This window comes from Sinocyclocheilus rhinocerous, unplaced genomic scaffold (assembly GCF_001515625.1).
Source record: "Sinocyclocheilus rhinocerous isolate Xijiao unplaced genomic scaffold, SAMN03320098_v1.1 scaffold88, whole genome shotgun sequence".
NCBI lineage: Eukaryota > Metazoa > Chordata > Actinopteri > Cypriniformes > Cyprinidae > Sinocyclocheilus > Sinocyclocheilus rhinocerous.
In genome coordinates, this window is record NW_015652292.1 from 495,119 (window position 1) to 507,676 (window position 12,558).

Genomic DNA, 12,558 nt, shown 5'->3' on the forward strand with positions numbered 1-12,558 from the left:
ATTTGAAAACGATATTAAAATAAAACGAATTTAAAAATGCAAAACTATAATAACCTTGCTGAGGTGTGTACAAACCTGGTGACCAACTACAAAAACGTCTTACCTCTGTGCTTGCCAACAAGGGTTTCTGCACCAAGTACTAAGTCGTGTTTTGCTTGGGGATCAAATACTTATTTCACTCACTGAAATGCAAATCAATTTCTAACCTTTATATAATGTGTTTTTTTCTGGATTTTTTGGCTGATATTCTGTCTCTATCCATTAAAATAAACCTACCATAAAAATTACAGACCCTTCATTTCTTTGTAAGTGGGCAAACTAACAAAATCAGCAGGGGATCAAATAAATATTTTCCCCACTGTATTAGTCTCTATGTATTGCATTTTTAAGAATAAATAAATAATATTAATACATCTGGACATCAAAATGAATGTCACAAAGAATAATGAACTTCTCGTATTAACTACAGCATAAAAGAGAAACTGCACTTGTTGTACTTGTGTGTTGTATGACTTAATTTACATTTGGACTTTTGTGTCTTCTCCTGTACAGGTTGTGATAAACTGTCCAATTGTAAAAGGATTGAAATATAATCAGGCAACGCCAAACTTCCACCAGTGGCGGGACACTCGGCAGGTGTGGGGACTAAATTTTGGCACCAAGGAAGATGCAGTGCTGTTCGCCAATGGCATGATGCATGCGATCGACGTCATCAACTCCTTGCCTGATGGAGGTAATGCACATGCACATTTTCACACCATTGTGACAATTCTGTCATTAATTACTCACCCTCATGTCGTTCCAAACCCGTAAGACATTCATTCATCTTCAGAACACAAATAAAGATATTTTGGATGAAATCCGAGAACTTTCAGACCCTGCATAGACAGCAACGCAACTGAGACATTCATGTGACATCAGTGGTTCAACCGTAATTTTATGACGCTATGAGAACACTTTTTTTTGCGCAAAGAAAACAAAAATAAAGACTCGTAGCTTCATAAAATTAAGGTTGAAACAGATGTTTCTAACGATGTCCTTACTACCTTTCTGGGCCTTGAACGTAAGTTGTGTTGCTGTCTATGCAGGATCAGAAAGCTCTTGGACTTCATCAAAAATACCTTTATTTGTGTTCCGAAATGAACAAAGGTCTTATGGGTTTGGAACGACATGAGGGTGTATAATTTTCATTTTTGGGTGAACTATCCCTTTAATGTATAATGAAAAATTGAATGAGACCTTTTACAGCTGCATTGTCTTTAGGTTACCCCACACGACCCGTGTCCAATGGACCATCCCCAGAAGAGCTGGAACAACAGAAAAGGTACAAACTAGGGTTTATTTGTAGTGGTGTACGGAACAAAAATTTTTTTAATGTGAAGTTACGTTTTTGTTCACTTCCTGTGGCATCGTGTGAATTGCCTGAAGTCATGGTTTCCCTGGTCAGTCTTTGACTTCATTTACAGTGGTACACACACATACCCATAAGCACACACTCCCCAGGGATTACTGGTATTAACGCTCAAGTATTTAGCTTTCCGTTAGCCCCTGAAGTGATGGGGCAGAAGTCCGGGTCAGGCCTTCTGACACTTAAATCCTCTTCTTCCCTGCCTCATTCTCCTCTTCTTTCAGCCTGCAAGACTGCAGACCGAAAAAATGAAACACTGGTGTCTTTTCAAACTTAAAATCTTATATTTTTTTATTGTATTTTTGTGCTTTTTGGCAGCTTAATAATAAAGAAGATACAAAGTAAATGGGCATATTTAAATAATTGCATTGCTCACACAGCTCAACCATAGTCTGTTAATCACTATGCCACAGCTTTAAATCAGACTTAATTTAAGTTGTTTAACTTAAATCCTCTTCTTCCCTGCCTCATTCTCCTCTTCTTTCAGCTTGCAAGACTGCAAAAATGAAACACTGGTGTCTTTTCAAACTTAAAATCTTATATTTTTTAATTGTATTTTTGTGCTTTTTGGCAGCTTAATAATAAAGAGGATACAAAGTAAATGGGCATATTTAAATAATTGCATTGCTCACACAGCTCAACCATAGTCTGTTAATCACTATGCCACAGCTTTAAATCAGACTTAATTTAAGTTGTTTATGGACATACTTTTGTAACTACAGCTGTGGTAGGTTACTATATTTTTATTTGATTGGTTAAAAGAGTTCTTAACTAGTTCAAGTTGGTCACATGAATTTGCCACATTGAATAACAGAAAACTGATTGGTTTGAAAGCGACTTCTGTGTGAGCTTTCCTACATACCTCATCACATCATTATGGCACTTTTGATAATAAACAATGGACTTTTTGGCAATTGAATTTTGGCAAAAATGGGCAAATGTGACCATACCTTAACTATTGGTTTAAAACAAGCTACAAAAGTTACGGCACTGCCGAATATTAGTGTGCCACTAATAGCTTAAAAATGCCCGTGCAAAATTATTAATGCAGTTTCAGGATTCTGTACATGAATGCATTCAGTATGAGTAGGAACATAATGAACTTAATTTACCATCTGTTTATTAGCATTAATAATAATGATTATAGAAGAAAAAATTTAATTTGTTCTTCTATAAGAAAATATCCCTGGCAGCAGTGGAAAACTGAAATTATTTTCCAAATCTCTGGAATGAGACTGTAGTTCCAGAACATGCTGCACTCGTCTCTCTCTCTCTCTCTCTCTCTCTCTTTGCATGTCTAGTCGTTTTGGTTACCTTGATAAAGACTTTACATGGAGCTAGTTGACTCATGTCTTGACTTGACTGAAATGTTTTGAATGGCTCTCAGAGAGGCTTGACTTGACATGAAACTTGACATTGCAGTCTTGTAAGTGTTGCTACAGAGAGTATTCATTATATGTTTTTCTATGTTTGCATGCATGTTTCAAGTTTGAAGTCATGTTTCATGTATACTGGTTCATTTGAGGCATCTCAGACTGATTAAAAATATGTAAACCCACCAAATAATCGGCATCTCATCCCACATCTACTGTAAACTCAAGTTAAGTGACAAAGACTATAGGTCACTCCTATTGAATTTACTGGTTTGGACTTCAACTCAAGAGTCAACTCAAAAATCAAGAAGCCTGTGTGAACTCGTTATATATGACAACAATGAATTACTTAGCATGAAATGCACGTCATAGATTTGAATGTCCATGTATACATCTAATTTATTGAACTTTTTTTTTGACCTTGTAATTTTTAATCAGAATGTCATAAATGGACCAGACTTCATTTAGTCCATTTAAACCCACTGTTATTTTATTAACTTATTTACTTGAAGTAACACCTTTAAGTTCATTTTTCAGTAATTTATCAACAAATTTCAAGTTTGTAATTCTTTGACGTTGGTCACATGACATGCAGGTAAACAAAATATTTATTGTATTATAAATATTTTGTTTTATTTAGATTTTATTTTACAATCTGTGTGATTTAATGAATTATTACCTTATGAACTCACAAATTTCAACATGTCAAAATAATTGCAATGCCTTTGTCTTTTACTGCAGATTAGAACTACAGAGGATGGAGCAGCTAGAGCGAGAAAGACAAGAGAGAGAGCGACAGGAAAGGGAAAGACAAGAAAGAGAACGACAAGCAGCTCCAGGTCAGTAGAAAATGTTTAACCTCAACAGTCAAGATTTTTTGTAGTTGGATTATGAGACCATTGCTGTCTTCTGCAAGTAGAGACCAACCATGATGTTTTTTTATGATATTCTATTCTATTTATTTGTATAGCACGTTTAAAAACAACAGACGTTGGCCAAAGTGCTTTACATATAAAACAAAACACATACTATCTAAAAATTGTAAAACACAGTAAAACAATCACAAAAATACTTAAAACCGATACAAATTGTGTTTAAGCATCTGATAACCAAAAAGCAGATTAGTTCACTGCTCAGAATTTTTACAGAAGATTTTTTTGAAATCCCTATGTAAGAAGTGAATCAGAAAAGTGGGCTGTCACTGATTTTTTGTTTTGTTTTGTTATGTTATTTACAATCACATCTAATTGCATTCTTAAGTAGAACATATGTGACCCTGGACCACAAAACCAGTCTTAAGTCGCTGGGGTATATTTGTAGCAGAAGCCAAAAATACATGGTATGGGTAAAAATTATAGATTTTCCTTTTATGCCAAAAATCATTAGGATATTACAGATCATGTTCCATTAAATTTTTTTGTAAATTTCCTACTGTAAATATATTAAAACTTAATTTTTGATTAGTAATATGCATTGCTAAGAACTTCATTTGGACAACTTTAAAGGCGATTTTCTCAATATTCTCAGATTTTCAAATAGTTGTATCTCGGCCAAATATTGCCACAAACCATACATCAATGGAAAGATTATTTATTCAGCTTTCAGCTTCATGATGTATAAATCTCAATTTCGAAAAATTGACCCTTATGACTGGTTTTGTGGTCCAGGGTCACATATTATTAAAGGATAATTAATGTGTAGTAACATTATTTGCAATAATGCAAAAAATATTGGTTAAACCAATTTCTACCTTTGTTTCTGAGATAACTATTTTAATAACTTAATTTTTCTGTTTTGAAAATTGTGCTTTTGTTTAACAGTAGTCATTCCTCCTGCACCACCTTTGGCCCCTGGAGGTCCTCCAGCTCCCCCTGGACCTCCACCTCCTCCTGGGCCCCCTCCATCTGGACCTCCCCCACCACCTGGACCTCCTCCCTTGGGAGGAGGAGCTCCACCTCCACCTGCTCCTCCTCTGCCCTCTTCTGGAGGAGGTGGAGGCGAGGGAGGAGGACCAGGTGGCGGTGGTCTCGCTGCTGCCCTGGCAGGTGCCAAACTCCGCAAAGTGCCCAAGGTGAGACAATGAGTGAATAGAGAATCACAGTAAGAGAATATCCAGATGTCAAAGCTATGAGTCACTTCCTGGTAACGTTATTTAGGTCTTGGTGACATCACCTGAAAATTAAATTCCTTTTTAACCAATAATATTCCTTGAACTCTTTGGCTTGTGTGTGCAAGTTAACCGTGTTTTAAGTAAGAAATATGATAAAATCAGTATTTCATGTTGGAGAATGCAGAGAATGAGACACTGGAAAATCTAAAACTTATATAGTAAAAGTTTACAATTTGTAAATCCATTCACAAATATGAAATTTCATATAAATTTACCTATTTAGCTATTTCCTGTAAATGTGGAGCCTGTTCTCCCATGATGTTGCGCACACATATTTGTTCCTGGCTGCTGTTATTGACTCAGTGCTTCCTCCTGCAGGATGATGTTGGTAGTGGCGGAGGAGGAGGTGGCAGTAATGGCAGCAGTGCTGCGGCCAGTGTGGCGGCAACTCCTAAAGCAGACAGCAGCCGAAACAGTGTGTCTATGCCCAGCGGAGGAGGAGGCCTGATGGGAGAGATGAGCGCAATTCTAGCACGACGGTCAGTAGAAAAAAAAATCAAAACCATACAGTAAATGTATACACAGAGCACAGGAACTTCTCTCAATTTAAAGGAGTCAGTTACAAAATAAAAAAAAGGCAGGAACGGAGCAGTCAAACTAAAATATTCACTCAGAAGGAAATATATCAACCTCCGCTGCTCTACTGTTGGAGAAACATGAAGGTCAACTTGGATCACGTGTGCCTTGATAATTAATCACATTATAGCTTTGACATCATTGAGTTGCAGTCAGACTTGTATGTAAAGTGCTGTTTGCAGATACCGCTAAATGAACAAGAAATGACGTAAACACTTATAAAACAATTTTTTTTTCATTGCGAAGTCTTAAATCAAATTGAAGGTTTAATGGCAAACATGTTGAAGAATAGCCGAAAGCCTGTCGATTCATTATGTGATAAGCTGTTTCCTCACGAAAGCAGTTTATTTGGCCTACTGAAGCCTTTCCTCCATTTGACATCCATAAAAAAGTGAAAAAAAAAAAGTTTTCTGTGCAGTTTAATGCTTTCCCCTGATTTCAATTTAGATTTCTTTTCATTGCCACCACAAATCCTTGTAAAACCTACAAGTAGGTGCATAAGAATAAACAGCAAATTAACAAAAAATATATGAATTCTGGACACTGCAGAATAAGGTGTACAATACAAAAAAACAAACAATAAACATAGAGTATTTCATTTCTTCAACCAGCTCATAAGAGCTGATTGAATTGGGCTGAATTCTTCACTCTTTGTTTTTGATTCACTAAAAAGAACCAGACTGATTCATTTGAGAATGGTTGTGCTTTGTTGCATCACTACCGAGTACTAGTTCTGCATTTGTGGAAGAATGGATGTTCAAGAACTGAAAGTCATTTGGTTTGGGTAGTTTTTTTTATTTAAAGGTGGAACTGATTTTAAATAAGAATGGTTCTCAGTTTCTAACCGTAGATTTCACAGGCATAATATGACCACAAAGTGTAATACTGGACTAGATTATTATAATTTCAGTCTTGTAAATTAGTTTTTGGAAATTACTCTGTTTTTCTCTGTTCAACCTGAAAGAAGATGTACTTGCATGACTAGAAAATAACAGCCTGAGGTGTTACCAAGACAGCTGTTGATCGAACAACTTCGGTAATAACCTTGTAAAGTCAAGGCTTTAATAGCAGCAATGTTATAGCACTTACATGAATTCCTCCTTAAATTGATTCCTCATTACAAAAATATTTGTTACTTGAGCTGTGAAGAAGTGTGACTAGGTGGATAAACTTCAGGTTTTGCATTACTGACATAATTCCTGTAACTGCAGGTGCAGAACTCTATTCTATAGTGTTTTATAACTTCCTGGATTACATGTTTGCATATGTTGCATGTTTGTGAATCACTCTGTCCTAGATTAAATTGCCAAATGTGTGCCACCATAAAAGGATAGGTAACCCAATAATGAAAATGGTAACACTTTATTTTGATAGTCCACTTTAGACATTCTACTAACAGTAAGTAACTTTACAACTACATGTCAACTAGAAGTCATTAGAGTATTAGTAGACTGTCTGCTTAATATCTTCTAACACTTTATTTTGACGGGTCCACAACATACAACATACTGACTATGAGAAACTTTGCAACTATATGTCAACTTATTCTACTAACCCTAAACCTAACCTAACAGTCTACTCTGAGAGTTAGTAGACATGTAGTTGCAAATTAATGAGGATTAGCTGACATGTAGTTGCAAAGTTACTTATAGTTAGTAGAATGTCTAAAGTGGACTATCAAAATAAAGTGTAACCATGAAAATTCTTACTGATCTTCATATTTTTCCAAACCCAAAAGACTTTCACTCCTCTTTCAAACACATATATTTTTGATGACATTTTTAGCCTACAACTGAAAGTCCATTCCGCTAAAACTTCGAAAATTCATGAAGACATTACACACACAAGTCTTCTGAAGAGAGACGGCCTCTTTATAAAAGGAAAAGATTTAATTTAGGCTTTTATTCACATAGAAACATTGATGAATAAATAAGTAGATCACATCAAAAATGGTAAACAGAATTTCAAACATGTTTGTAATTTTTCATGATACTTGAGAACAATTTTTTTAAAGGGGTCCTATTATGCTCTTTTACAAAGTCTTGATTTTGTTTTGGGGGTGTACTAGAACAGGCTCTCACACTAGGTTGTTCGAAAAACACATTATTTTTCACATATTTTACATTATTACAACACCTCTCTCCCCAGTCTGGCATGAACGGCTCGAATAGCTCCTGTATCAAATGAAGGCCCGCCTTCTGAAATACGAAATGTGCTGTGATTGGTTAGCTGGGCCAGTGTGTGCTGTGATTGGCTCCACTCTGCGCCTGGTCGGGAAATGTCACGCCCCTTACCATAGCCGCCTGCGAGCTTCAGTGTAAATATTGCGTCAAAATCAAATCAATTTGAGCGCGATTTAAACCCGGATGATTGTAACCACTTTAAGTTCGTCTGCCTTGGGAAAGCTAGCGTGTCTCCGACATAATGATAACACTCGTTGCCTTCTCTAGTTGAAAAAGTGAAAAAGCATAATAGGACCCCTTTAACTGACGCCATGCTACTGATACTGTTTTAGACTTTGAGTAGTAAATAACCCATAATATTCTATGAACTCTTTGGCTTGTGTGTAAAAATGTGCTGTAAATGACTGATGTTTTTAGAACTTTCTGTTGTCATTGTGTCTGTTGATACAGGAGAAAAGCAGCAGATAAAGGGGAGAAGGCACTCCCCAAAGCAGAGGAGCCCAGTAATGTATGAACACCTTCAATCTTTTAAGGCTCATTATGGATTAGTGCTGTCAAACGATGAAACGCATCCAAAATAAATGTTTTTGTTTACATAATATATGTGTGTGTACTGTGTATATTTATATATACATATTATATTATATATACTATTTTGAAAATATTTACATGTTTATATTTGTATTCATATAATTTATATATTATATATAAATATATTTCATATATAAACAACATTTAAAAATATATATATATACATGGATGTGTGTGTATTTATATATACAGTACATAAATATACACAGTACACACACATATTATGTAAACAAAAACTTTTATTTTGGATGCGATTAATCGTTTGACAGCACTATTATGGATAATTGTCAATTCCACAAAAAAAAAAGCTTTTGTGTGATTTTTTTTGTTTCTTTGTTTTCCCCAAACCAGTAAGTGCAAAACCAACCCTGCAGCCGATTCTAAAGATTTCATTATATCAATTGATCACAGTGCTGATTACCTACATAACGCTAAAACAAATTCCAACCTAATACTTAACCTTAGTGTAGCGTTGATTGATAGCATTATTGTGACCAAGATTTTTTTGAAAGTCTAAAATTTTCTTAAAAGTAGACAACGAGTTGACCACTGAAATTGGCTGCGGTGTGGTATTTGTTTGTGGGAAAAATCCTGCAAGAATTTCCTGTAAAATTCCTGTATATCCTGTAACTTTCCTGTAAATCGAGCATTTAAAGTGCATGCAAAAGTCTTAAGTTATTTAAAGAGGTTGTCTATAGACTTGAGATGGAATATAGCCTCTATTACTGTAAATGTAAGTACTAAAATTGAGTTAGACTTGAAAAGCCAGCACTAATACTGAACGCTGAAGAAACACTTTTTCATTCTCCTCTTGATCTGTTTCCTTTCCTTTGCCTGATGATCTTCAGGATGATTCCGACACTCAAGGCCCAGGCGGTAAGAACACAATGCATTTGTGATCGAGATTTGTGACATTTAGATACTCATTGAATGTTTTCTCATTATCTGTGATTTTTCATTAACAGAATTTAGGAGACCATGGGAAAAATCAGCCACCATGCCCAGGTAAACATTCATTTACAGACACTAGATGCTTATTAGTTATACATAGAACTGAAACGTTGTTTGTACCAAGTACCAGCACTGTCTCCATTAGTCTGATGTTTGAAGAACTCCAGCTGTTGAGTATGACTGTCCATAGGGCCCTGTAGTTTAAATTTAAAGTGAAGTGTATATATACAGTACATGTCTCAAACAGGACTAACTCAGCACCCAGAGGTCTGGAGTCACCCTCTTCCTCTAGCCCATTTACCAGGTATTTTTACTATAGTATGCTCTCGTGTGGTTATGGACTAACACTGCTGGCGCCCCCCGGTTCCCCTGCTTCCACACACATTTAACTATACATGCAATAAAGTAGCATACCACTTAAGTCAATGGATTACACTGATTTCACATAGTTTAAAAGGGTTTTTAACATAGCGCTTTGCATCATGGCCAACAACACCCTTTAATCTTGTGAAAATCATGTAACACATGGCCCCTTGTACCTTATAGCTTCTATAAAGTATGTATAGAATATAAAGTATATATATATATATATATATCTCTCACACACACACTACTGTTCAAAAGTTTCTTAAGTCTCTTAAGCCCAATAAGGCTCCATTTTTTTTAGGAGTACAGTAAAAAATAAAATCTTTCCAAATATTACTATGGTTTAAAATGACAGTTTCAAAATATTTTAATATGTAATTTAAAATGTAATTGAAATTTTAGCCGCCTTTACTCCAGTCTTCAGTATATCATGATCCTTCCGAAATTACACTGATATGCTGATTTGGTGTTTAAGAAGCATTATTAATCATATTTTTTATAATATTGCTGTGCTGCTTAATATTTTTTCAGCATTCTTTAAATAGAATTCTCAAAAGAACTATATTTATTTGAAATAGAAATGTTTTGCAACAATGTAAAAGTCTTTAACTTTTGATCAGTTTGCATCCTTTCTTAATAAAACATTATATAAACATTATAAAACATCTATATAACCTATGGTCTGTAGGCTACTATGGTCTTTCTGAATACTTGATTCTGATTGGCTGGAAGGTGTGCATTAAAACCATGAAATCACAGTTCTATACTGAAGCACACACTAGTGTTGTTTTTGGCGGCCTGTTTTAATTTTAGTTTTAGTCTAGTCTTTGTGTGAAACTGTCATTTTTATTTTTATTAGTTTTAGTCACGTTCATACTCTTTAGTCTAGTCAAGTTTTAGTCAACTAAAAGTCTGAGCATTTTAGTCTAGTTTTAGTCGACGAAAACTGATGACATTTAGTCTAGTTTTAGTCAATGAAAATTGTATTTTAGTTATCTTATTATATTATTGTTACCTTATAGACTCAAGAATACATCCATTCCAGACACGGAAGACGCTCTGATTTGAATTTACAACATTTATTTGCTTGAAGAATGCGCTTCCAGCAGCCGTGATAAACAGTTGGCGGTTAAAGTTTTCTATGCACAATTTGATTTGACGAAAGTCACGAGACCTATTACTCTTTATCCAATCACGTTGATGTATAAAAATAAAATTAAAATAAGCATGCAACGACCACAAACGGAGGAAAATAGCGGAGTAAAAGTACCGATACATCACTTAAAATGTACTCAAGTAAAAGTACACAATTTTTAAACTACTCAAGTAGTTTTTATCAGTAATTGTACTTTTTTAATTACTGTAACGTGAGTATTTGTAATTCGTTACTTCACACCCCTGTAAGTTTGTCACGAGTGTATACACACACAAACGGAGTTGGTTCAGGTAGACTGTACTTAACTTGACTCATCATGTCACTGGAGTGGATCTAAGTTTCTGAGCTTGTTTGGCTTCAACTTGTGGGCTTTGGAAAACTCTTTGGCTTTCTGTAGTGTCTGTAGATCTGTGCAGCACTGTCACAGTATTACATGCTTTTTTCAACAGTATTACATGCTTTGAGGGTTCTTGCAGTTGCCTTCAGGCTTGGATTTATTTCATTGATTCTGCTGCTGTTCTCTTATCGTCCACTGGGGGTCTCTCTGTTACTGACTATATTTCTTTTGTTCCCAGATCTGTGTAGGAGCCCATATTAAAGCTGTCTCCACATCCATAACTTTAAACCGCAGTGTCACTTTTTGCCCAAATTCATATGAACCTTTTTAAATAGTGTGCAAGGTTAGAATTAGCACCCAAAATTGTTCTTTAAAATATGAAGTTAGAGGTGCACAGCTGATGGGCATTTTTCAAAATGTATATCCTTGCAAATTTGTCCACTTGAAAATTGCATACATGCCCTTGTCCATTGAAAGAGGAATTTCTGCTTTTTAAGATAAAGGAAATGCATGAATATAGAAATGAACTGCGCTCATAGCAGCCTTTTTGTAATGACATTCCAGTTGAAGCCATGGAAGTGGATGAGACTTTGATGTTGGTCTTTCCTTTGAATAACTCTAAAAGTCTCTTTGGACTTCTTTAGACCGGTTTATTGCATTTTGGGATGGTGTACAGACCATTGCTTTTGCCTTCCCTTTTTGTTCTTGTTTTTCCTATTCTTTTTTCCTATTTCTATTTAATAAATACTTGTTTTCCTGTATTTTCAGGATGAAACCCAGTAGCCAATCAGCAGAGCCCGAGAGTGGAGAAGGAGAGTCAGAGATGGAACGAATGAAACAGGTCAGAACTGAAGTCGATAAACGAATAGCTAACCATACAGGTCAAAAGTATCAGAGTGCCAGTGCACTCTGATAAGTTGATAGGACAATGCATGCATACATACACAAAATATATCCATGGAACATGATCTTTACTTAAAAAGAAAAAATCATAAAAAAATCATTTTCATAAAAGAAAAATCAATAATTTTGACCCATACAATGTATTTTAGCGACTTAAGACTGGTTTTGTGGTCCAGGGTCATATATATATATATATAACCCTAGATATTACAAAGATTTATTAGCATGTGAACATGAATTTGTTTATATGTGTCCATCTGATGTTTAGGAACTGCTAGAGGAGGTGAGAAAAGAGCTTCAGAAGGTTAAGAATGAAATCATTGGAGGTGAGAAAATCAATTTGTCCTCTGCATTTCTCTTCCTTTTTCAAATGATTATTTGCTGTATTCATTTATTCCTGTGTGTTCTTTCACAGCCTTTATTCAGGAGTTACAGAAACAAGGATCTACATAGTCCCACAGAAATTGATGGGAAGGGATCACTCGGTCCTGAGAACCCAGGGATACACACACACACACACACACACACACACACACACACACAC

At 35.4% G+C, this 12,558-nt stretch overlaps 1 protein-coding gene across 3 annotated transcripts in view; it reads left to right on the plus strand.

Annotated features, from left to right (window-relative positions):
• The window catches only part of vaspb (vasodilator stimulated phosphoprotein b), a 38,477-nt gene extending 25,925 nt beyond the window's left edge, over positions 1-12,552 (plus strand). The window contains exons 3-14 of one of the 3 annotated variants that reach the window (XM_016520292.1): positions 553-733; positions 1,264-1,324; positions 3,523-3,620; positions 4,602-4,852; positions 5,270-5,430; positions 8,161-8,218; positions 9,150-9,177; positions 9,267-9,306; positions 9,500-9,556; positions 11,880-11,952; positions 12,283-12,340; positions 12,430-12,552. In XM_016520292.1, the coding sequence (XP_016375778.1) occupies positions 553-733; positions 1,264-1,324; positions 3,523-3,620; positions 4,602-4,852; positions 5,270-5,430; positions 8,161-8,218; positions 9,150-9,177; positions 9,267-9,306; positions 9,500-9,556; positions 11,880-11,952; positions 12,283-12,340; positions 12,430-12,467 (1,104 nt within the window). In that variant the 3' untranslated portion in view covers positions 12,468-12,552. The remainder of the gene's footprint in view (positions 1-552; positions 734-1,263; positions 1,325-3,522; positions 3,621-4,601; positions 4,853-5,269; positions 5,431-8,160; positions 8,219-9,149; positions 9,178-9,266; positions 9,307-9,499; positions 9,557-11,879; positions 11,953-12,282; positions 12,341-12,429) is intronic. The other 2 variants (XM_016520293.1, XM_016520294.1) reach the window with 2 other exon arrangements.
• Positions 12,553-12,558: the final 6 nt, after the last annotated feature.